The 25,130-nt window shown below is 40.4% G+C and overlaps 1 protein-coding gene across 8 annotated transcripts in view; it reads right to left on the bottom strand.

The window, feature by feature from the left end:
- Kiaa0586 (KIAA0586 ortholog) overlaps positions 1-25,130 on the bottom strand; it is a 107,288-nt gene that overhangs the window by 55,996 nt on the left and 26,162 nt on the right. For 7 of the 8 annotated variants that reach the window (XM_006990718.4, XM_042260757.2, XM_076550853.1 and 4 more), the window contains 11 exons: positions 22,800-22,935; positions 21,339-21,556; positions 20,684-20,756; positions 18,703-18,930; positions 17,055-17,229; positions 14,460-14,654; positions 9,954-10,141; positions 7,493-7,603; positions 4,890-4,970; positions 2,802-2,995; positions 1,481-1,599 (listed from right to left, as the gene is read on the bottom strand). In XM_006990718.4, coding sequence (XP_006990780.1) covers positions 1,481-1,599; positions 2,802-2,995; positions 4,890-4,970; positions 7,493-7,603; positions 9,954-10,141; positions 14,460-14,654; positions 17,055-17,229; positions 18,703-18,930; positions 20,684-20,756; positions 21,339-21,556; positions 22,800-22,935 — 1,718 coding nt within the window. The remainder of the gene's footprint in view (positions 1-1,480; positions 1,600-2,801; positions 2,996-4,889; positions 4,971-7,492; positions 7,604-9,953; positions 10,142-14,459; positions 14,655-17,054; positions 17,230-18,702; positions 18,931-20,683; positions 20,757-21,338; positions 21,557-22,799; positions 22,936-25,130) is intronic. The other variant, XM_076550850.1, reaches the window with a different exon arrangement.

The following is a 25,130-nucleotide window of genomic DNA, read 5'->3' as shown; positions in this document are numbered from 1 at the left end:
CACAGAAAGCGTGACGGTACGCACTGGGCCTGCACAGGTTCAAGTGAGACCAGACCCCAAATGAGAAGGGAAAGTGGACATGAGTTCCCATCCCTAACAAGAAGCTATCTCCCAGCCTGCAAAAAAAAAAAAACCTTAGTTTTCTCTAGTGGAGTCTCACTGGGTATAAAACCACACAGAAGGGTAGGCCCCACCCCAGCAGTAGACGGCCAAGACAAAAAGAACTCAATGGTACTTCTATAGATTTGTTGTGTTATACTGCTTTGTTTGAGCTTTTTTGTTGTTGTTGTTGTTCTTTTGCTTGTATATTACGGTTTCTGACTTGGTGTTTTTATGGGTTTTGTTTTGGTGTGTGTGTCTTGTTTCTCCCCTCCCCCCAATTCTGGTTTGTTTGTTTGCCTGTCTATGTTCTAAAGAGAGAAAGAAAGGGCACCAAGTGGTGTGGGAGTGGGGGGATAGGGAGGAACAAAAATAAAAAGACAAACTGAGGCAGAGGAAGGAGAATAGGAAAGAAGAATCAGAAAGAGTCAAGGGGGGCAAGTGGGAGATGCAGAGGATGGCGTGGGCTTCTTACAGAAAGGCTCATTTAGCCGTCAGTGAATACTTTATCCCTCGATAGGTCATCAGTGCAGAACCAGGCACTAAAGAAGCAGCATCTCTAATACCGAACGATTCATAGTCCAGTGAGTGAGGAAGATATGTAAGGCAACCATCATAGACTCTGGTACCTATTATAAATGTTTTCTGATGATTAGTCTTGTCAACTGGATGGATTTTGGAATCACCTAGGAGACACACTTCTGGACATGTCTGAGAGGACATTTCCAGAGAGACTTACCTAGGAGGAAGTGACCCACCCTCACTTAAGGTGGGCAGCACTATCCCATGGCCTAGGGTTCTGGGCTGCATTTGAAAGAGGAAGGCATTGAGTGTGAAGCTTTATGTCTCCTGGTCCCCTGAGTGAGGATGTGGTGTGACCGGCCACAGCAAGCTCCCACTGCAGTCATTCCCCCACAGCGAGCTTCTACCCTCTCAAACCATCAGCCAAAACAACCCTTCCTCTCTAAGTTTCCCTCTGTTAGGTACTTGCTGCAGCAATGAGAAAAACAAAAGCAGGAACCAGAAAGAAAGGAGCTGCCCCCAACGCTGAGGACCTGAGTAAGCCCTAGAACCCACTGTGCAAGAGAAATGCACTCATGCACACACATAGTATTCTACTGTCCCTCCACAATAACATATAATGTATACATATTGACATACAACATATTTATGTAACTTATAAAAAATTATATCATATATATATTACTGGAGATGGTTCAGCAACCTGAAAGCTGCAATATGTAATAAGAGGGGAAAAGGAATTCTAATCTCATGCACAAAGAAGCAGAAAGTGAGACCTCTGGGACACAGAAACCCACAAGAACTAACTAAAGGCTTTCTCTTTTAATTCCAACAAGGACAACAGGTCCATTTCACGTACCAATGTCAGAAGCTGACGGCTCGCTTGCCTCACTGACTGAAACACTGTCATCAAGTCTGGCTTGCTGCTGCAGTGGAAGGAGTCCAGAGATAATTCTTGACATTATTTCTTGTTCTACCCTAGAAGTATAAAGTTAAATAGACCCAAACTGGTTAAAAGTATAAAACATCAGCTACTGTCCCCCTTAACAAAAGCTGTGCTCATGGCACAGACATGCAAAAGCAGCATCTGACATCCCGAAGGAAAAGAACTTGTCTCTTCTGCCAAAGACAAGCCCAGGATGCCCTCCTAGGCACAGACTATGAAACTGACTTAGAGCTTTTCATACCAGCCTGACAGAAAGCTTCCTGCAACCCACGCACCCCCAAATTAAGCATAAAATTTGGGTCAATGATTATGTGGGGTATCATGTACTTGAAAGGTATGTTTCTCACTCAGAGCACACACATGCAGTCATATCCGATCAAAGCTCCATCAAGTTCCCTGAGCAGAGTTGGGGGCTGGGCAAGCACTTAACAGCATCCTTACACTAGCCATGTGATGTTTCTACTTAACAGCATCTTTACACTAGCCCTGTGATGTTTCTACTTGTGAGTTAATAAGAATGAAGTGCTTTTATTAAAAAAAAAAAAAAAATGCTAGAAAAAGTCCTGTTCTCAACAAAAACATAAACACACAGACTGCAAGGCAGGATAGAACCCTTTCCAAGGGTTCTTTTCCTTGAAAAAGAAAGAAAAATGTTATTTCCAAGGTCCTTGTTAGGGAGGTGAAAGGAAAAGAAAAGAGGACAGAGGAGGAGACATCTTTCAATATAGTTCTTTGGCGCAGCTAATACGCATATTAAAAATTACTGTTATAGGAATGATAGATGTTCATTATGGAAAATTCAGAAAATTAAATTGTTCTTAAAATTTGGTAAGGTTTTCACATTGTTTTTAAAAATCGGTTCACTCATAGACAGGAGGTGGTGGTGCATGCCATTAATCCCAGCACTCGGGAGACAGAAGCAGGTGGATCTCTGAGTTCTAGGACAGCCAGAGCTGTAACACAGAGAAACCCTGTCTTGAAAAACAAAAAATAAAAAAAAAAATTGGTTCACTCATAATCCTCGATTCAGAGATAAATACACTTACTAACCTGATACATATTTCCGTATCAGTGCAAACTTACTTTAAGGTCTCACCCGCCAGGCTTACACTGTGTCTCTTGTTTACTTATCAACAGTCCACTATCTTTCACTCCTACAGAATATCCCTCTAAGTCACTTCCATTCATATCTGCTATTCTGATTCTAAGCATGCCAACAGGAATATAAACTTACCACTGAATTAAACTATTTTCCAATGTTTCTTTTCTCTCAATTACTTTATCCAAAATATCAGTAGTGGGATGAAACGTAGGAACTACTGGAGGAAAAGAAGGACCATTATATTCTGTAGGAATGACCTTAACACTTCTGTTAAATTCCAACACTGGTGCAGAGCATTCAGGGATTTCATCACGCTGTTCCTGTTCCTGGTAACATCATAAAAACCAAACTATTATATTCATGTATCTGTTCAACACGTATTCAGTGCCAAGCATAGGCAAAGAACTCAGCTATCTAAATTAACCAACATTTACAAACCAACCAATACCCTTTCTACTTAGGTGATAAGACATTAAATATAGTGCACACACTACACTTATCACAACACAGACGTCAATCATACACGACACTGGAGAAAATGCATTTACACAGTTGTTTGTCTTTTTAAATTCCGTGTTCAGGCTCTGGGTGTGGTTCAGTGGTAGAACAGGTGCCACCATGTAGGAGGCCCTGGGTTTGATTCCACATCATCACACACACACCATAAAATAAAATTCAAATTTCATTCATTATATATAGTCATACAGCTAGAAAACTTGGGGATTCTAGCATTAAACATTATGAAATATCCAGAAATTTCTAAACTTGGTTATCACAAAAAAAAACCCGATAATCCCAAATATTCTATTAGAATGTGAAATTTACATTTAAATATAGATAATCTTACACATTTCTTTCATTATTCATATCATATCTCAAAGTTATTTCTGTAATTTTTTTAACTTTTCCTTATGATAAATGCCAGTCTTTAAAAATTAACAAAACAACAACTAGCTGCTACGTGTTATATATAAATAATATGAATTACATGTCTCTGGTCCCCAACTTCAACAACTATCAACTCAAGGTCAACATTGCCACCTAAATGGTCCACCTCATCCACTTCCTCTTTCATGTACCGCTTTGACCCAAATCACAGGTATCATTTTACCCATAATTACAGAAGCATCTCAAAAACACCCCATCTCTTTAAATGTCATAGCTCATCGATATCCTACTGAGGAACAACTCCCTCAGGCAGTGAGTGGAAGAGCTAGAATAGGAGAAACTCTTGCCACTCGACCCAAGTCCCCTGTTAAGTAGTCTATAACTGCCTCTTTCACTTGTACACTGAAAAGCAATTAGACAACAACAGCACGCTGGACATCAGGAAGATAAAGACAAATACGGTTTCTAGCTTCAACACACTTGTGCAGCATTCACATGAGAAAACATGCCTTGGTACATGAATACAATGCATACCCACGCATACGCTAAAGTAAGAGTTTATTTAAGAATGTGTGTGTGTGTGTGTGTGTGTGTGTGTGTGTGTGTGTGCGCGCCTGACTTTAAGTATGTGTGGCACGTGTGTACAGGAGCCAGCAGAGGTCGGAAGAAGGAGGTGGCTCCTCTGCAGCTGGGGTTAGAGGCGGCTGTGAGTCACCTTGGGTGACTGAGAACTGACCTCAGGTCCTCTGCAAGAGCAACAAGTGCTCTCTCCAGCCGTTTCTCCAGCCCTCCTTACTTCATTCACAAGTCAGTCTGAGTTAGTCAAGGAAATGCTGATTGCGAATGCCAAATGACCTCATAATACTACAACAATCTTGATCTTGTGTCTCCTTTCTCATGTATTTTACTTTTTCCGTCTTTCTCTCCTCTTTTATTATTTCCATCATTTTCAGAACTGACATCCATACAGGGTATTCCTTGGATTTTAGACTATAACTTTTTTCTCAGAATAAACTGAACTTTGCCTCCAGAAATCAGGAGTTAAATGTCCTAGACCGGAGAAAGGAAGGCGAGAAAAATGAAGACAGCAGGTTGCTCTAGGCAGGAAATGGTGGGCCATCATAGTTCCTGAAGACAAAACTTACTACAGAAAAACACTTCCTAACTTTAAAAGAAATTGAAATAAGCATATTTAAAAGTTAAAGTCAATTTAAATCAAAGTAAAGAAAAATTCTCAAAGCCCTGCAACACAGTTGTGATAGTCAAAAGACATGTGACCACCTGGAAAACTATCTGTGGGACAATGACTTCCTGTGTCTCAAGCTTTGTTACCTGAACAACATCAATGACTTCATCAAAGTTAGTTCCTGGAAGATTCACCTCTTCTTCATCCACCTTCAGAAACTTTGGAGTCTAAGGAAATATTTAGAAAGTTTTATAGCCTTCAATTTTAAAATACTTACATGTAATTTATCAGATTTTCACATATACTATAATTTCATATGCCTATTATTTTGATATTCTATTCAGAACTGATTTAATTAGTAAACAAAATCCAGGTCAGTCCTCTCTCAATCCATTATCTCATCATTTCAAGAACTATAGAAAATTACTTTCAATAACAAATATTAAAAAAAAAAAAAAAGCATTATCAGGAGGCCATGGCAAGAGGATTACTGTGAGTTCCAAGTTGGGCTATTTAATGAGTTCTAAGAGTCTAGGCCACAGTGAGACCCTGTCTCAAAAGAAAAAACAAACAAAAATGCCAATCTGACATTTAAACTGCACTGATAAACACAGATTCTTAAAACTTGACATTTATTTTATTTCGTGTGTGTCCATGACGACACCAAAGCTGGTGTGGACCATGTGGAGGGTCGAAGGAGAATTACAGGAATCGGTTTCTCCTTCTATGGGGGTTCCTGAGATCACACTCAGGTCCTCAGGCTCTGCCACAGTGCTCTTGCCCACTGAGCCATCTCCCCAGGACCCCAGGGCAAACTTCAAGGCAACCATCAACAGGCCGAGTAAAGCTCTTGCATGTGTGGTTATGTAAATATACACGTTCACAGACTCACAACAGACAGAAGCAGATCAAACTGTTTAAAGTAAAGAAAAACGTGACTAGCAAGATGGCTCAGCAGGACTTTAGCTGGTACTTGTCACCAAACTGGACAACCTGTATTTCATTTCTGGGACTCACGTACTGGAAGGAGAGAAACAACTCCTGAGAGTTGTCTTCAGACCCCTACATGTGCCCAGCTACACAAACCATGCACATGGATCGCATACACACACACACACACACACACACACACACACACACACACACACACACACACACACACCTAAAACTGTAACTTACATTAGAAAGAAATTGGGATTGGAATGATGGCTCAGTGGTTAAGCACACTTGCTGCCCATGCAGAGACCAGGCTTGGCTCACAGCACCCACATCAGGCAGCTCACACCAGCCTATAACTCAAGTTTCAGGGAATCCAATGCCCTCTGGCCTCTATGGGCACCTGCACAGACCTGGTGCATATAAAACCTCACACAGGTGCACATATACATAAATTTTAAAATGAATAAATAAATCTTTAATTTTTTAATAAAAGTAATAAAATTATCTTCAAGTTACCTATTTGGGCCTTGCTATATAAAATCATTACTAAAAACCACAACAGTTTCTTGCTGAGAGCAGAATTATACAGACTCCAAAATATATTATTTGTTATCATACATGTTCCAATAAACTTCTGAGAAAAACAAAATTACTTATAAAACGTTACTTAGTTAGATTCAATTCTATTTCAGTGTTCATAATCTCGAAAGACTTTGGAGTTTTGTTTTTCCCCCTTTATACAGAGTCTCACTGTTACCCTGGCTGTCTTGGCCCTGGCTAAGCAGATCAGGGCCTCAAACTCACAGAGATCTTCCTGTCTCTGTGTCCTGCATCTGTTGGGATTGAAGGTGCACGCCACTGTGCCTAGCTGATGTCTGACTTTTGTTCTGTTAGAAATTTGTTTGCTTGTTTGTTTGTTTGTTTGTTTGTTTTCTGTGTTTGAGACAGGGTCTCACCACATAGCCCTTGTGTAGCTGACCTCGAACTCCCAGAGACCTGCCTGGCTCTGACATCACACCCAACACTTTTTGATACTTTTAAAAATTCTAAACTCAATGATCAGTTTGCTATAGTAGATAAGGCCAGGGATAGGTTACAGTGCCATTTTGTTGTAATACAAGTCATGATATAATTATTCAGAAGCAAATTAATATAAGAAAAATGCATATTTTTGAGAATTTTAATACCTTAAAATATAAACACTACTTGTCAATATTAAAATTCAAATTCCAGATGGGTAAAGGCATCAAGTGTGATGACCAAGTTTTATCCCCAAAACCCACACATGGTGGAAGGAGAAAACACTCTCTACTAGCTGTCCTCTGACTTCCACATGTGCACTGTGGCATGCACACACATGCACATGCGCGCGTGCACATATACATACAGACACATACACAATAAGTAAATGTATAAAAAACCCTTCTAATTTATAGTTTTCATATAAATCAAATATTATCAAAGTCATAGAAATTCTTCACCTGTTAAGTCTCACAATTAGTATGTTATTACCATATTCTGAATATTTATGAAGATCTCAAACCAACTTTCTTAGAAATCTATAAACAATTTGACACTCATTTCAATTTGTTATAAACCTAAATTATTGTTAGATATTATGAATTATGTAGCTCTGGCTGGAATTCAGTATGCAGACCAGGCTGGCCTCAAACTCACAGAGATCTGTCTGCCTCTGCCTCCCAAGTGCTGGGATTAAAAGTGTGGGCCACCACACCCACCCTAATATGTTATATGATAAGGGCTCGGCATGGAGGACCAGTTAACAACACAGAAGAACTCTGAAACCTACCTGGATCCAGGTGTTCAATGGAGGAAGAGAGGCTTCTTTGGGACTTGGCGGAGAGGAAACCCCATCAACACTGCTGTACGAAATGCTATCAATATCCACACTAGGTAACATCTATAACAGAACAGAACACCAGGCTTTCTGTTTATCACTATGACTTAAATATAACTGTCAAAAACAGACAGCAAAACATGCCCTTAAAATTGTTGTTGTGGCTAACTGACAGTATGAATTATGAAAGTAATTATACAAAATATTTAAAAACACAAAATTCTGTCTTAAGATAACTTCATTTCTATGACCTATACTCTTCTGTTTACTAACCATTTAAGCAAGATAAGTGTTCACAGTCCTGATTTTCATTATTATTAGGTCATAAATACCTTATCCTGCTTCTTTGTAGACTTCATATTTTAAATAACTGCATAACATTTCAAAGACCATACATTCCTTAATTATTTAATCAGATTCCTTATTGCCAGTTCCCCGCACTGTTGCACACAGATCACAACAACAACAAAATAAACCCCAATGTCTTCACACATGCAGTGTTTTCTTCCCAACCTTTGAATTACTGCATCATGTTAGTAGATTTCGATGAACTTTTTGGGCCACAGTGCACAGATATTCAATATTCTTTGTAATTATTGGCAAAGTACTATCCAATCTCTGTTTATGTCATTAAAAACATAATTTTGCCGGGCGGTGGTGGCGCACGCCTTTAATCCCAGCACTCGGGAGGCAGAGGCAGGCGGATCTCTGTGAGTTCGAGGCCAGCCTGGGCTACCAAGTGAGCTCCAGGAAAGGCGCAAAACTACGCAGAGAAACCCTGTCTCGAAAAACCAAAAAAAAAAAAAAAAAAAAAAAAAAAAAAAAAAAAAAAAAAAACATAATTTTAAGTTTTATCCATCCCTCAACTGAAATTGGCAGTTTTGCAATAGCAATCATTAAATGGGAGTTTATTATCATTATTTTAATTTTCATTATCTTAGTTACAGGCAAAACTTACATTTAATTTCCTTGTTAATAAACTATATTTAACCCTCTTGTAGATTTTCATTCATGGGTTGGATTACACCTGGATTTAGATCTATGTTTTCTTATAACTTTGCATTTAAAAACAAATTCTTCACCAGAATCTTTATGTTCTCACTGCACTATTTTCCTTTTTAAATTCCTTTGACACGTATAACCTTTAGATTTTAAGTTCAAATCTTGATTCCCAATTATATCTAAAGTATTTGCTTTATCCAAGTCCAATATCTTCAAATTTTTGTGATTTTATATTTTATAATTTAGACTGGCCAATTTGGAGCTTATTTGCTATACAGTAAGAATTTGGAGTCTAGCCAGGCGGTGGTGGCGCACACCTTTATTCCAGCACTCAGGAGGCAGAGACAGGCAGATCTCTGTGAATTCGAGGCCAGCCTGGTCTCCAAAGCAAATTCCAGGAAAGGCGCAAAGCTACACAGAGAAACCCTGTCTCGAAAAACAAAAAACAAAAAAAACAAAAAAAAAAAAGAATTTGGAGTCTAAAACTAATCTTTTATGTCATTAAGCCAAATGTAACATACATTATTTCACTTATATGAATTCCACTCTCATTAACATAACAAGTCTCTATCATGTTCTACATTCTTTTTAAATAATAAAGCTAATTCTAAAATCCCACTACCCTAGTCTAGTAAACTACACTGCCTGGCCTTGAACTTTCTATATAGCTGAGGATGACCTTGAACTCCTGACCTTTCAGCCTCTACCTCTCAAATGGTGGATCAAATAAGCCACCATGCCCAGCTCATAACAAAACTATTTTTCTAAACCCTTTATTCTTTCAGATATCAAAAATTATCCTAAAGTTTAAGAAAACAAAATCTCATGCTTTAAAAATTAGCATTTCACTAAAATTTCACATTAAATTGAGAAGAACAGGTAACTTGAATAGTTTGTGTATAAAAATGAGTTCTTTTTACTGTCATGTTTTATGATTGGATAAAATTTGAAGTACTGATTATATTAGTCACATCCTTCATTAACTCTATTGTTTCTTTTATTGTATGTTTTGGCTTATTTAGTTATTTATTTACTTGTTTATTATTGAGGCAGTGACTCCCTGTGTAGACCTAACTGACTAGCTAGCTAGAAACTTGCTAGGTAGATCAGGCTGGCCTTGAACCTGTGCCAATCCTCCTGTGGCTGTCTCCTAGGCTTAGACTACATGTACCACAAAGCTCAGCACAGTAATGCTTTTTAAAAGTTTATAGTACACTGTTCAACCATCCCTTTAGAATACTGTCCGGTCACTTTGATGTGGAACAAGGATAATGGCATCACAGTTTTACAGTAATAAAGGAATCTTAATGAAAGCAAAGTCTTCATAAAATTATGTCATCAATTTTCAGTACTAATGGTTTAAGTTGGTTACTTCGGCTGTATCAGGGTCTGCTCGTGCACCCTGGCATACCTGTACAGAGAGCTGAGGGGGATCCTTCTTCTCTGATTTCATTGCTACAACTGCTACATTAGGTTTCTTGACTCCAGCTTCTACTTTCCGAGATGACGGAGGAATGGACGTAGTCACAGTTACAGGGTGTGGTTTGTTTACCATTACTCCAGCAGGTGGTATGGAATCACTATTACTTTGGGTTTGTCCTGTGAATTTAGGGTAGAGAATGAGAACTATTTCTAAGACACACAGACAACCAAATTTAATGCCTGGATCTTTATGACTGCTCTCCCACACAAAAGGAAAGTCTCACAAGCGCCTCTCTTCACCATGTGCTCACCACGTAAGCCTATTAGCTGTGGCCAGCAATTAGTTATTTGTATGTAATTCCCATTTCACACGCTGATTCTTAAAATAAACGGTAGTATCTACACATTAGCAGATGCTCTATACTGTCAGTTTTCATCTCAAAAATCCTACATTTTTTTTTACATTTCAAAGCAAAGTTTAAGGAGCTGGGCCCAGTGGCCCAGACAAAGCCCTGAGTGAATGTGTGCTGTTGGCATGGGCACAGTCATTTCAAGGATCTCAAAGCCTCAGCCCCATGGGAAAATGGCAAAGCGCTGCCCTGGCTAGGCTCAAGGAACAGCAAGACCGCCCTCCTTATCCAGGTGCAAATGTAGATAGTGTGTGGAGAAAATGTCCACCACAGCTCTCTCCTGCCATGCCCCCTGGGTGCTTCCTTCCCTAGAGACCGAACCAATCAGTCAAGATTAACTAAACCGACTGTCTCCTTGTTTATCTGTAAGCATGTACACCGTCTCCATGTTCAGCTCTATTCAATAACCCCAGCCTCTCGGTTCAACCGTATGAAATAAACAGTGAGCTTCCCAGGTGTAAACGTTTCTTCACTAGAGAGCCCAGTCCACTGGATCCCAGCTTTTCTGTATACCATCATCTGTGTTTATCTTGTCTTCATTCTCTTGCTGACTCAGTCAGGTCTAAGACCCTGAGACTGCAAAGACACAGCACATGCCCATAATCCCCGGACTTAGATGGCTAAGGCAGGAGGATTGCTCTAAGTCTGAGGCCAGCTTAGACTACATATTGAATTCAAAGTCAGTATGGGCTAGTGTGAGACCCCATCTCAACAAGTAAATAAAAAAAAAATGTAGGGCTGGAGAGATGGCTCAGAGGTTAAGAGCACAGGCTATTCTTCCAGAGATCCTGAGTTCAATTCCCAGCAACCACATGGTGGCTCACAACCATCTGTAATGAGATCTGGTGCCCTCTTCGGGCATGCAGGGATACATGCAAACAGAATACTGTATATATAATAAATAAATAAATCTTAAAAAATAAATAAAATAAAATGTAGTTTTTATTTATACTAACTGTGTACTCTCAAAGAAATCAGGAAAAATACTTCACTCAAAATAACTCTAAAACTTTATGTGTTAGTAATATATTTAATCAAAGAAGTGAAAGACCTCTACAACTAAAGCTTTCAGATATGAAGAAAGAAAATTATAGAAGATACCAGATGACAGAAAGACGATCCATGCTCCTCGATTGGCAGAATTAATATTGTGAAAATGACTATACTACCAAAATTCATTTTCAGATTTAATGCAACACCTATCCAAATTCTAATGTCATATTTCACAAGTTTAGAAAAGGCAATGCAAGAACTCATTTGTAACTACAAAAGACCATGGATAGACAAAGCGATCCTATAAAGTAGGAACACTGTGGAGCTATTACAGTATCCAATCTCAAACTATACTACACAGAGCCACAGTGACAGAGACATTCTGATCCTGGCATAAAAACAGACAGACCAACAGAATAAAAGAGAGGACCCGGAAATAAAATGACCAAGCTCACTTAATTTTTAACAAGGGAAGCAAAGCTGTCCACTGGGAAAAAGCCTGTTCAACAAATGGTGCTGGTACAGCTGGGTTTCTACCCGCAGAGGATGGAATCAGATTCCTATTTTTCACCTTATACGAAAATAAATTCCAAAATGGATCAAAGACTTCATTTAAAGCCTAAAATACTACAACTTCTAGAAGAAAACACAGAGGTTACCCTTCAAGATACTGTGGTAGGTAGAACATTTTTGTTTGTTTTTCCAGACAAGATTGCTCTAACAGCCTTGGCTGTCCTGGAAGACCAGGCTGGCCTTGAACTCACAGAGATCTGACTGCCTCTGCCTCCCGAGTGCTAGGATTGGCATGAGGCATGAGCCACCACACCTGGCTCAGCTAGAACCTTCTCAATTGAGAACCAACAGAACAGGAACTAACCCCAAGTATCTACAGACAGGATGACTTGAAAATCAAGTTTCTGTTCAGCTAAGGAAACACGGACAGCCCCCGGCACGGGAGGACATCTGACCAGCCACTCTTCAGACAAGGGGCTGACAGCCAGCGTTTACAAGGGACTGCAGAAAAGAAACACCAAGGAAATAAAACTGCTAGTCAAGGAAATAAAACCTCTAGTCAACAAATAGGAAATGAACTAAATAGTTTAAAAAAAAAAAAAAAAAAAACCCACAAATGATTGATAAATATTTTTAAAGTATTCAATATCTCTAGCCATCAGGGAAATGCAAATTAAAACTACTTTGTGATACCACCTCACCCCGGTCAGAATGGCTCTCATCAACAAATCTGGCAACAAATGCTGGCTGGAAAGAAACCCACATCCACTGGCAGTGGGGCGCAGATTAATACAGCCATTGTGGAAATCAGCTCGAAGATTTCGCAAACAATCACAAGGAGAACTACCATACGGCCCTCTACTTCACTCCCCACATACACCCAAGGAACTCCATCCCTTAACAGGGGTTTGCACCGTGTGGTTTCTGCTGCTCTATTCACTCCGGCAAAGTGCGACCAACCCAGCTGTTCATCAACAGACAAACGGACAGTGGAAGTTTGGTACACATATAAAATGGAATACTATTCAGCTCTGAAGAAAAATATAATTACAAAATTTTCATGAAAATTATAAATAAATGTATAGTATTTAGCAAGGTCACCCTATCTCAGGAAAAAAAACTGCATGTTCTCCCTCAGATGCCGGATCTAGCCAATAACATATGCACATATGTAAACAAACGGACACATGGGTACAGGATAGCATTTAGAGAACAAAAAAGCCTAAGTACTAGGGCATGAGAAAGAGCTGGACACAGGTTATGGACACAAGCTATGAAAGAGAACAGAAAACAATTGTTTTTCCAGTTCTAGCCCTGTCATGAGTTTTTTGTTTTCAGTGGCGGATAAACGCCCAAAAATATATTTGATATTCAAAGTATATAACTGAACATGAAGCACCACAGCTTTCGAACAGCTATTCTAACTGAGATATATAGACTTTGGGTCTGATAAACTTAAGTTTATTTTTAAAAATGGCCGACAGTACAACGTACCTACTAAAAACACTCCAAAGCCAGACTGCTTGCATTTGAATTGTTCCACTCCAGCCGTGTAGCTTTGGACAGACTCCTGATAGCTCATTTTTATCTATAAAAGTGATCTGTTACCAAGTGTTTTATACAAGGATTAAAATGGAGTGAATATCCACAAATGCTTAGGCTTCAAAAGTTTTAGCTTTCTATTACTTAAAGGTCTGAACAGGGATTAGTCAGCAAGTTGACATACTAACTCATAAAAGTATCTCTGATGTCCAAATATATGTATGTGTGTTATGTGGTATATACAGACATAAGGGCTAAAGAGATGCCTCAGAAGTTCAGAGCACATGCTGCTCTTTTAGAGGAGCAGGTCCGTTCCCAGCACCCATTCCAGATGGCTGATAACCACCTACTTATATAATGTCAGTTCCAGGGGACAGAATGCCCTCTGGCCTTCACTGGTATCTGCATATGCATGATGCACATAAATTCATACAGGAACACACACAAACACACAAATAAAAATACACATCTATTTTAAAAATGTATTTAGGGTTGAAGAGATGGCTCAGTGAGTGGTTAAGAGCACTTGCTGCTTAGTATTTGGGGGTTCTACTCCAAGCACCCACAGACATGTAGTTTTCATGCCTTTTGTTCTTGAGTAAGGTATGTGATGTCACACCAGCAGATCTGCCCCACTTTTAATAGGATAACTCATAAATAAAGACCTCATATAAGGAAATAACCAACTATTCACCTAGAACATATGACCGCCTAGCTTCTATTTATCGTAACCTGGCTCAAAAGTACAGAAAAGCGCTTTAAAGTATCTCTCCTGACACTTACAATATAAAAACAAACTTGACTTCTTGAATTATTGCTCACGCCAGTGACATGTCAATTGTGTTATCTACAGCAAAACCCCAAGAGAATATTTCCTGTGAGTAAGATTATGGTGAGAACTCAGTGTTTAAGAGACCACTGTCGCTGCAGAAGCTACATTCTGAGGCTCTCCCCAGACATAAGGAAGTAGGTGACTTACTGATGATCAGCAATGAGCCCTTCCCCTTCTCTGCTGCCGCGTATTTACCATTCCTTACCTAAAAGAATCGCCATTGGAATTAGGTGACCTTCCAGGGTACCCGAGACAGTAGGCATTTCCCTGCTTGGGCTGAACAGATACTGCTGGTCGCCGTGAGGAAGTGTGGTGATGGGCTGATGCACTTTAGAATCCACTTTCACAGGTTTCGCTGTATAAAAGTCAGTTTGTGTTCTTGCTGACTTGACTTTAGTGCCTGGAATGACCATCAGTAGCAGACATTTAATATGACAAGTATCTGTTAACCAGCCACCTAGAAATACAACCTTTTTTTTTCAGCAAGATTTTATTCAATTTAATATGTTTATAAGGTCTCAAGTAGAAACACTACATAGGGGCTGGAGAGATGGCTCAGAGGTTAAGAGCACTGGCTGCTCTTCCAGAGGTCCTGAGTTCAATTCCCAGCAACCACGGGGTGGCTCACAACCATCTGTAATTCAGTCTGGTGCCTTCTTCTGGCATGTAGGCAAAATACTGTATACTTATTAAATCTTAAAAAAGAAAAAATTAGACAAAACAAAACCACCGCATAGGCCAGAGGTTTGCAAACTTATTGAATGGCCTGACAGGAATCACTGTGGTCTACCTGGCCATGTAATCTCAACTGCAACTATTCACCTCTGCTGATGTAATGGGAAAGTAGCCATGGGTTATAAATGAGTGTGGCTATGCTCAAATAAAAATTTACTTCAAGCAAAAACCAGGCAGCTCACCTGCAGACCTCAGTTGCCTGGCCCCGATACACTTGGATAGAGAGCTACTGTATATAATACAGTAATTTTTAAAAAGTTCAATAAAGATTTTGAAGAATTTCCCTTCACAATAAAAGAAAGTTAATGATCATTTTTAGAATAGGATTTCCCCCATTCTCTCATTACACCTTTACTCATTACATGATTCTAAATAACCAGCCTTTATCCTTTAAAACTATGTATAGTTAATCTAATTCGATACTTATTTAAGCCTTATAGAAGTTAATGTTATTGCGTATTTTTCGATCTCTATTATGTAGATCTATACAGATGTTACATTCTCAATTATCAAAATCTTTCAATTTGTCAGGACTAGTAGCCCAGGACCAGGAGGCTGAGGCACAAAGACTGCCATTAGTTTGAGGACAGCCAGGGCTACAATATCAAGAGCCCTACCTCTAAAAATTACAAAAAAATTGAGCTGGCAGTGGTGGCACGTGACTTTAATCCCAGACTCGAAGGCAAAGCCAGGCGGATCTCTGCGAGTTCAAGGCCAGCCTGGGCTACAGAGGACAGGCTCCAAAATTACACAGAAAAAGAAATCCTGTCTTGAAAAACCAAAATAAATAAATGAATTAATGAATGAATGGATGAATTAATGATTGAGGGGGTGGAGAGATGGCTCAGGGATTGAGAGTGATTGCTGCTCTTCTAGAGGACCTGAGTTCGGTTCCCAGCATACACATTGGGTGGCTCACAATCCAACCACCTGTAGTTACAGTTCCAGGGGATCCGGCGCCCTCTTCTGGCTTCCATGGGCACACCACAAACATACATAAATAAAAACAAATCTTAAAAAAAAAAACAGATATGGGGAAACACATCTTCAATTCCAGCACTTGAGAGTCAGAGGCAGGCAGATCTCTGTGAGTTTAAAGCTGAGTGGTCTACATAGTGAGATTTAGGACAGCTATGGCTACATAGAGATCTGGTTTCCAAAAAAAAACCAAATAAACATAAAACTTCAAGTTTTTATTATGTGTCTCTCTAGAGAAGATGAATTTCTTTTTCCCCCACGGAGAGGAAAAAGAGCAGGTAACAAGCCCAAGGACACACACTGTGTCCACAGGGCAGGTAACAAGCCCAAGGACGCACACTGTGTCCACTGGCTCTCACTCACTTTTATCTTAAAAGGCTTATTGAAAAAAACATTATTTGAGGATCTGAAGTGTTTTAAAACCTTAAGCTATTGTTTTAGAAAGGTTTTCAAAATACCAAATATAATTTGAACAATAAATCTCCAATGTGTAAGAGAAATATTAGGGTAAATATCCTAAGTTGCATGCCTTTAAAAATAGTATGAGTAGGATTTACAGCAAAGTGGATCAACAATTTGATCAGCCAGCATTCACAAAGGGAAGAGAACTGAACACGGCCACAGCTCCACCTCCAGAAGGGAAAGGACGTGGGCCAGCACCCACTAATTATACTGTCGGCGAAGCTTATTAATGTCTAAGATGTAAGGTGAGACACTTGAAAATGTAACCCAAATGAACAGAGTCAGTAGTTAAGTGAGTCATATTCAAATGTACCAATGGACTGGCTGACATGAGTCAGAACACACAGTAATAAACGAAAATGTTCTGATTTAATTAAAAGCCGGGGGAAAAAATCCATCATCTTTGTCGGCTAAGGCTCTTTGGTAACAAAAGCACAAACATGCCCACGAACACGCTTCACTAGCAATCAGCAGATGCTGATACTGGAGCTCTGCTGTTTCTTCTTCTCCTGCCCTGGACACCAGATGTGGAGCTGTGTGCAGAGCTAACAGATAAAAAGCACCGTTATGTATGAAGTTCATTCTGTAAACAATGCAGTAAAACACAACCAATGAGCTTCCTCACCTTTGACTCGCTCTATCACTTTTGGTCTCTGTGGTCTGGCCTTAGGAGATGGAGAACTGAATCTGAGATATGGTCCCTTTTTAAGAGTGCTGCGATGGCCCTGATAAACTGGCTTCCCATATATTTGTAACATATAATCCTCGTCTTGTAAAACTGTGGTTGACTTCAGGAGACCCTACGAAAAACATGCAAAAAAATGTTAACATTACTATAAAAATAGTAAAATCTTCCACCTAGGAAACATAAAAGTTCTTACATTACTATGTATATTTTCAGATTTTAATGTTTAATCACATTTTACATAGTTATTATGCTTAAATACAATAAACAGTCTTTAAATGACTTTATACACTCCCAGCTCCACTTTCAACCACAATCAAAATGTCACAGAAATGGACTGGAGAGATGGCTCAGTGGTTAAGAAAACAGGCTCCTCTGTAAGAGGAGCCTGGTTCAATTCCTGGTACCTCACAACCATCTATGACTGTAGTCCTAGGGGATCTGAAGTTCTCTTCTGGTGTACAGACATACATCCAAACAAAACACCCATATATATAAAATACATAAATAAATCTCAGAATGCTATAGAAATGCAGCATTTATTAAGAACTAGAGCCAAGCCGGGTGCGGCGGCGGCGGCGCACGCCTTTAATCCCAGCACTCGGGAGGCAGAGCCAGGCGGATCTCTGTGAGTTCAAGGCCAGCCTGGGCTACCAAGTGAGTTCCAGGAAAGGCGCAAAGCTACACAGAGAAACCCTGTCTCGAAAAACCAAAAAAAAAAAAAAAAAAAAAAAACCAAAAAAAAAAAAAAAAAAAAACTAGAGCCAAGCATTAAATTAGACCCTTCTCTGCTCAATAACCCATCTTAGCACAAAAAGCATTAATACCCAGTTAGAGCAGTAAAGAAAAGCCCTCCAAGCACCTAGTACCCAGCCCCATTGCACTCATTAGGCACTACAAGTACTTTTTTAAGTTTAAAATAGAGCACACACAAAAAGATAGAACATGCTTTTTAGTAACATGGATCTGACTAGTAACAGGCAGCTGAATAATCTCTAGTCAGACATACTATATACTGTGATTCTAAGTAAGAGCTCCACAGCTGGGCACAGCTGGGCATGGCACCGTGTGCCTGTCTGCCCAGCCTGTTGGGGGCTAAGGTGGGAAGACTGCTTGAGCTTGAGGCTAGCCCGGGTAACACAGAAGACCCTGTCTCTTAAGAAACAAAAAGCAGAAAAGAGTGGGGCTGGAAAGATTGCTTCACAGGTCAGGTGCTGGATGTTCTTCCAGAGGACCCGGGTTCAATTCCCAGCACCCAATGGCAGCTCACAACTGTCTGTAACTGCAGTTCCAGAGGATCTGACACCCTCACACAGACATAAATGCAGGCAAAACACTAATCAATGCTCATAAAATAAAAGTAAATTATTTTTAAAAACAAACCAACATAAAAGAACTAAGAAGAAGGAAAGCACAGATTTTGTGTGGGTTTCCACATTGCAGGTGGAAAGTCTTACGGTACAAATCTGGTCTAGTTTGTAGAGCTCTACATAGTTTAAAGTTTTTTCATAGCCATGTCATTATCTCCATCTTTGAGGAAGAGCAGTACAGTGTGGCATCTAAACACAAAGCCAGAGAAGGAGCTCACTTCTTTCCTCTCTTTCTGTGAACCTGAGGTCGGAAAGCTCTTTACGGGTACACCTCTAGACTGCTCCTGCACTGGCTTTTGACCATGTCTTCTTGGAATGACAGATCTGTTCGCTGCTCTGTCTTGTGTGTTGACTTTAATATCTCTACTCATAGTCAGAGCTTGCTTGTTCCATTGATTCTTTGGATCAAATCGCTTTTGTTCATAATCTTTTCTCGAAAATTCATCCTAAAGCAAAGAAAATTAAAATTACTTAAGCCAAAGCAAACAGCAATACTTTCACACAATAAAATATTAAAATTTATTTTTATATAAACATTGTTTAGTACTTCTAAATGCTTTAAAAATGAAGAATATTAACTTACACATAAAAAAAACTTTCAGAAAAAATGAACAAAAAAACTAAAAGACACTAGGCACAGCAGTACATGCCTACAGCTCCTACACTCAGGAGACACCACTGTAACACACAAGCACACAAAACTGGAGAACAGTTGCTTGCATTCCAAGATAAAAGTAATGGTTACCCTGTCTGGTCTACACTTCAAATACACAACACTTAGGAGACTTTTTGATGTCTGAAGACACGCTGTGCCCTTCATGGGTGTGAGAAAGATTCCCCTTGGAACTGACATGTCTATGCTTTAGTGACTTTGGTGAGTTTACCTAAGAGGACTCGTCAATCTGCTGTCTTGAACAGCATTGCAAGTAGAAGTTTGTTTTCTGTTTTTGCCAAATTTTCTTTCCTATTTCTCATATTTCATTTATTGTCTAACAATTTGGCACAAAGGAGACAAATAAAATTTGTAAGAATAACAAAGAGTTTAGTAAATAAAACTATGCACGCCAATAAGTAAATGTAAAGAATGTCAGTGAAATTAAAAATTATAAAGCAGGTCAGGTGTGGTGATAACACCTTTAGTCCCAGCACTCAGGAGGCAGAAGTAGGTGGACTTTATCAGTATGAGGCTGACTTAGTCTACACAGTGAGCACCAGGACAGCCAGAGCTGATCAGTTCTCAAAAAAACCAAATAACAAGCCAAAAAACACCACAAACAAAAGAATCATGTGCCAGGCGGTGGTGGCGTATGCCTTTAATCCCAGTACTTGGGAGGCAGAGGCAGGTGGATCTGTTAGAGGCCAGCCTGGTCTACAAAGTGAGTTCCAGGCTCCAAAAGCTACACAGAGAAACCCTGTCTCAAAAAACCAAAAAGGGAAAAAAAGAATCATGAGCCAGACCTGGAGGCACATGTCTATCATCTCCACAGATCTCAAGTGCAAGGCCTTCCTAGGCTACTTTGAGTTCAAGCCTGGGAAACTGTCACCAATTCAGAGAGTCCACAGTGGAGGCTAGAAGGATGATACAGTGGTAAGAGCCCTTGATGGGCGTCTAAAGAACCTGAGTTCGGTTCCCAGCACCCAAACTGGGCAGCTCATAATCACCTGTCATTCCACATCCAGGGCACCCAACACCCTCTTTTGACCTCTGTGGGCCCCTGCACACATTTGGCATTTAGCCACATAGACACGAACACATACACACATAAACAAACATAACTCTTTATTTTTTTTAAAAAGTAAAAACCGCCGGGCGGTGGTGGCGCACACCTTTAATCCCAGCACTCGGGAGGATCTCTGTGAGTTCGAGGCCAGCCTGGGCTACCAAGTGAGTCCCAGGAAAGGCGCAAAGCTACACAGAGAAACCCTGTCTCGAAAAACCAAAAAAAAAAAAAAAAAAAAGTAAAAACCAAGTAAGGGATGTAGTTCAATGGGACAGCACAGGCTTAGCGTGAGACAGGCCCTAGGTTCAGACCTCAGCACTGCAAAAAGAAACAAAACATCGTAAGTGGACTTATGTATGGTAACTATTCTGAGAAAAGGCCTATCAAAAACCTGGAATTTATGCTGTATTCAGAGCAAAAGCCTTGATTTTCCAAGTCAAAGCAAATGACTTGATTTCATTTTTTTTTCATGACATACCTGGATTTCTGCTGAAATGATTTTAATCCAGTCATCTACTTTCTTTCTGATCCTAATTTTCTCTGACATCTCCCTACAAAAAGGAAAAAGAAATGTTCTTAAATCACCTAAATATACTGAGAACAGGACCAGGATCAGATGAGTCTAGTCTAATTTTAACGCTAGTGTATAACCCAATACCCTTTCTGAGACAACAAAAAGTCACGGTATCAGCCTTCATGAATGTTAGAAGGAAAATGTTTGTGAAGAAGAGAAATATCAGGAGGAGGGAAAAGGAAATGGAAAATCACAATCAGTCAAACCCAGCACCTCCATGTCTATCCACAACAGGTCCCACATCTTCAGGGGCAGTAACGCCCTTTCCCAAACATGAAAACACAGTAAGCACCGTGAGTGCTTAGGGAAGAAATCAGAAAGTAGACCTGTGGGGCTGGAGAGAACACTTGGGTTTGGGTCCCAGCACTCACAACCATCCCTAAGTCCAGCTCCAGCAGATCCCTCTTCTGAACTCTATGGGATCTGGGCACACACAAGGTTTATACACATACACGCAGGTAAAACACTCCTACACATAAATGAATCTTTAAAACAGAAAGTTAGTAAGCAGGTCTGGCAGCTTCATAAATAGCTCTGTGATGCCCACGTCCTGTCTCACCTATTGGTAGATAAAGCATTGATAAATGAATACACAGCAGCTCCATCCTTTGCACGGATAATAGCTTCCAGGTTTTCTTCTAGCACTTTTTTATTGTTTTGTACTCCTCTCAAAATCTTCTCAGCATCTTTCAAGACAGATCGTGTATTCGTTGTCTGAAGCTTAACAGGATTCTGTGGAAGATCTGAAAACTTCAAGATAACTGGGGATTGTTTTACCTTAAAAGAAAGCAGAAGGCAGAAAACTGACTATGTTAAACTCACATTGATCTTACTCTAAAGAAGGAAGGCTGGAGAACAGGCACAGTTAGCAGGGCCCACTGCTCTTCCAGGACCAGGGCTCATTTGCCGGCACTCGGGGAGGCGGGGGGGGGGGGGGGGGGGGGGGTTCGCCAGCACCTGTGACTCCAGGTCCAGGACCTAACACACTCTTCTGGTTTCCTTGGGCACTCACACACATCTGACACATGTGCCCCCCCCACACACACACACATACACAAAAAAATAAGTATTTAATGCAAGAAGAGCTAGCTAGTACATTGTTGTGATCACACACTAGAATCAACATAGTCTATCTAGGGTTCAGTTTGTCCATATGAAAAGTTACTGTACACTTGGGATTCTTTGGTTTGTTTTCCACGTAAAGAAATTATTACAAATATTATATGCAATACAGACAGGAAATCCAGGGCAGTGCCAGGTCACCTGACCATCAATGAAAGCTCTACTGGTGAAGAGAGCAGAACAAAATCAAGAGTGAGCTGCTCCAGACACAGTGGACTGGACGGACAGACAAGCTGTCCACGCCCTTCACTCTGCCTTATGTTCCTTTCCTAGCCAGAAAGGCAGGGCAGGTGTGGCGGCAGACTGCCATCACAGATCTGCGCTCAGCAGAGAAGGGAGGATCGAGAAGTTTGAAGCCAATCTGGTTTAAAGGCAACTCCTAGGTCATCAAGGGCTATGTACTAAAATGACCTCAAAAGAAGAAAAGAAAGAAAAAAGGTTGGAAAATAGGAAATGGTCAGTGGCACAGGTCTGGCCAGAGTGCTAAGAAGAAATCATTTAGTAGAGACTTCTGAAAATTATTTTGTAAAGAGAACAGATCTGACTGCCAAGTTTTAAGTGCTTTATTTTCATCCTTTCTGATTTCTGTTTTACTGGTTTTTTTTTTATTCTGTTTGCTTGCATTATTATTCCATTTTACTAGATGTATATTCATACACACTACAGTATACATTATGTGTTTGTTTTTGAGACAGAATCTGCAGGTCAGGATGACCTTGAACTTCTGATTCTCCTGCATCTACCCCCACAGTGCTGGGATTGCAAGCATGTGCCAACATGACCAACTGCATCCAGCTTCAGGCACGCCAGGCAACCACTCTGCCTAACCGATCTACATCCCTAGCTCTTCCTAATCTTTACCTTATGACCATGGATTTGAACACTATTCCTACTTTACCTGGAGCAGGTCATTTGTCTGTTTCTTCTTCTGGCCGAGATCATGAACATCATCATTATACTTTTGCATAGCTACTTCAGCTGTTCCTAGCTCTTCAGAGGAAGGAAACGTTCTCTGTGAACGTAGAGTTTCAATGCTACAAAAGATAAGAAAAAAAGTCCTAAGTTGACATAAGCTCAGTAAGCATTTTATACACATGGCTTTCTGCCTGCATGGGTATCTGTGCACCACAGGGTGCCTGGTGCCTCGGGAGGTCGGGAGAGTATTTCATCTCCTGGACTTGGAGCTACAGGCAGCTGTGAGCCGCCATGTGGGTGCTTGGAACTGAACTCAGGTCCTCTGTGAGAGCAGCCAGTGCTCTTAACCACTGAGCCAGCTTTCTAGTGCAGAAAACATCTGATGACATCTGACACACTCTGAGGTGTGCATTACTAAATAGTATTGTATTAAAATAAATTAATTAATCAGTTATATTATAAACATAATAAAGAAAATGTTGATCAGAAATACATATGTGCATCAGGGAAAAAAGCAGAAAATGGTCTGCTTACAAGAAGCCAAGATCCAGATGCACTTACAGAACAGTGGAGAAGGAGCGTTTGAAGCACCTTTTTCCTTTCAAAACTCCAGAAATGAAAGGGTTACAACAACCTGAGGAGAATTTATCAAAGCAAAACAGGCGATTCTGAGTCAGAGGAGCAAGCTGTACACATGTGGTTTTTTAAAACAGGGTCTAACTATCTAGCTCTGGCTATCCTGGAACTCTCGCTATGGAGATCAGGCTGGCCTTGAACTCAGAGAGATCCACCAGCCTCCGCCCGGATGCTGGGATTAATTGTGTGTATCTCCATGTCTAGCTTACACATTTGTTTTAAACTCACCCATTCTTAAGAGTCCTTTCCCAACTTTGTAGCCATGAAAACAATTAATTCCACCCCACAGAAAAGAGAAAAACAGGTCTGGAGTTTCTGTGGGGGTCGGCCATCCAGTTTACAGAGTTTACCATTGTATAGCCAATCACACTGGGCTGAAAGTTGTGCAGCTTTCCTCAGGGTTCTGAACAACAGAGACAACTGTGTGATACCCCAGCCACCCCAAATAGCTCAGTGACAGCAACTGAAGCAGACAAGACTGTGGCCAGTAAACATTTTCAATCTAGGTAATGAGACATCCTAGTGAAGCACTGATAAGTTCACCAGACTTCTGGGGCTCTGGAGGACCCTGTGCTCACAGAGGCTGTGCTTGCCCAGGAAAGACCAAAGGAGATCTGAGCCTCTCACAGGTGGCTGACTGGGATGCTCTGCACAAGCAGGAAGAGAACACACACGTAACAAAGTAGGACAATCTGTTTCACAGCATTAACAGTCTAAACTAACAAAGTCAACACTTGAGTGTGTTCACAAGACAAAGAATTCAGATTCCAGACTTGGTCCAGCCAAGTCACTAATCCACCAGCATCGACAAGAATAACCTACAAACAATATTCCTGGAAGACTCCGAGTCACTGCACTATTTCTTTTTGTGGTTGGTTGGTTGGTGGTTTGAGACAGGGTTTCTCTGTGTAGCCCTGGCTGCCCTAGAACAAACTCTGTAGACCAGGCTGGCCTCAAACTCAGAGATCCGCCTGCCTCTGCCTCCTCAGTGCTGGGATTAAAGGCGTGGGCCACCACTGCCTGGCCACTGTACTATTTCAATTACTCAGTTTTCATTTTAAAAAATGAATAAATTAAAAAAATATGGCCAGGCGGTGGTGGCGCACGCCTTTAATCCCAGCACTCGGGAGGCAGAGCCAGGCGGATCTCTGTGAGTTCGAGGCCAGCCTGGGCTACCAAGTGAGTTTCAGGAAAAGTGCAAAGCTACACAGAGAAACCCTGTCTTGAAAAACCAAAAAAAAAAAAAGGTAAGTGTGTGTGTGTGTGTGTGTGTGTGTGTGTGTGTGTGTGTGTGTGTATCATAAAGCAATAGGAAATCAGAGGCCAGACATGGGAAAATAGTTTGTTGTTGAGAAGGCCCGCCCACACATTGGACTTATCAGAAAGAGTCTACTAAAATAAACCTTTCCTTTCTTTTTCAGGCAGGCTGAGCATAGGGTACCATGAATGCTAGGCAAGGTGCTCTATAACTGAGCTATTTACTGCTTACTTTATATTTTTTATTTTGAGACATGGTTCCACTAATTTGCCCAGGCTGGCTTTGAATTCATTCTAGCCTAGGCAAACCTTGAATTTGTGACTCGGGTTCCTAACAGCTAGGATAATAGGCCTGTACTATTTAATGCCCAGAATATTAAGGATGAACTCTAAAGCCAGGCGGTGGTGGCATACGCTTTTA

Source organism: Peromyscus maniculatus, chromosome 14 (genome assembly GCF_049852395.1).
Source record: "Peromyscus maniculatus bairdii isolate BWxNUB_F1_BW_parent chromosome 14, HU_Pman_BW_mat_3.1, whole genome shotgun sequence".
NCBI classification, from domain to species: domain Eukaryota; kingdom Metazoa; phylum Chordata; class Mammalia; order Rodentia; family Cricetidae; genus Peromyscus; species Peromyscus maniculatus.
Note: the sequence above shows the minus strand (reverse complement) of the source record. Positions and strands in the feature narration are given on the sequence as shown.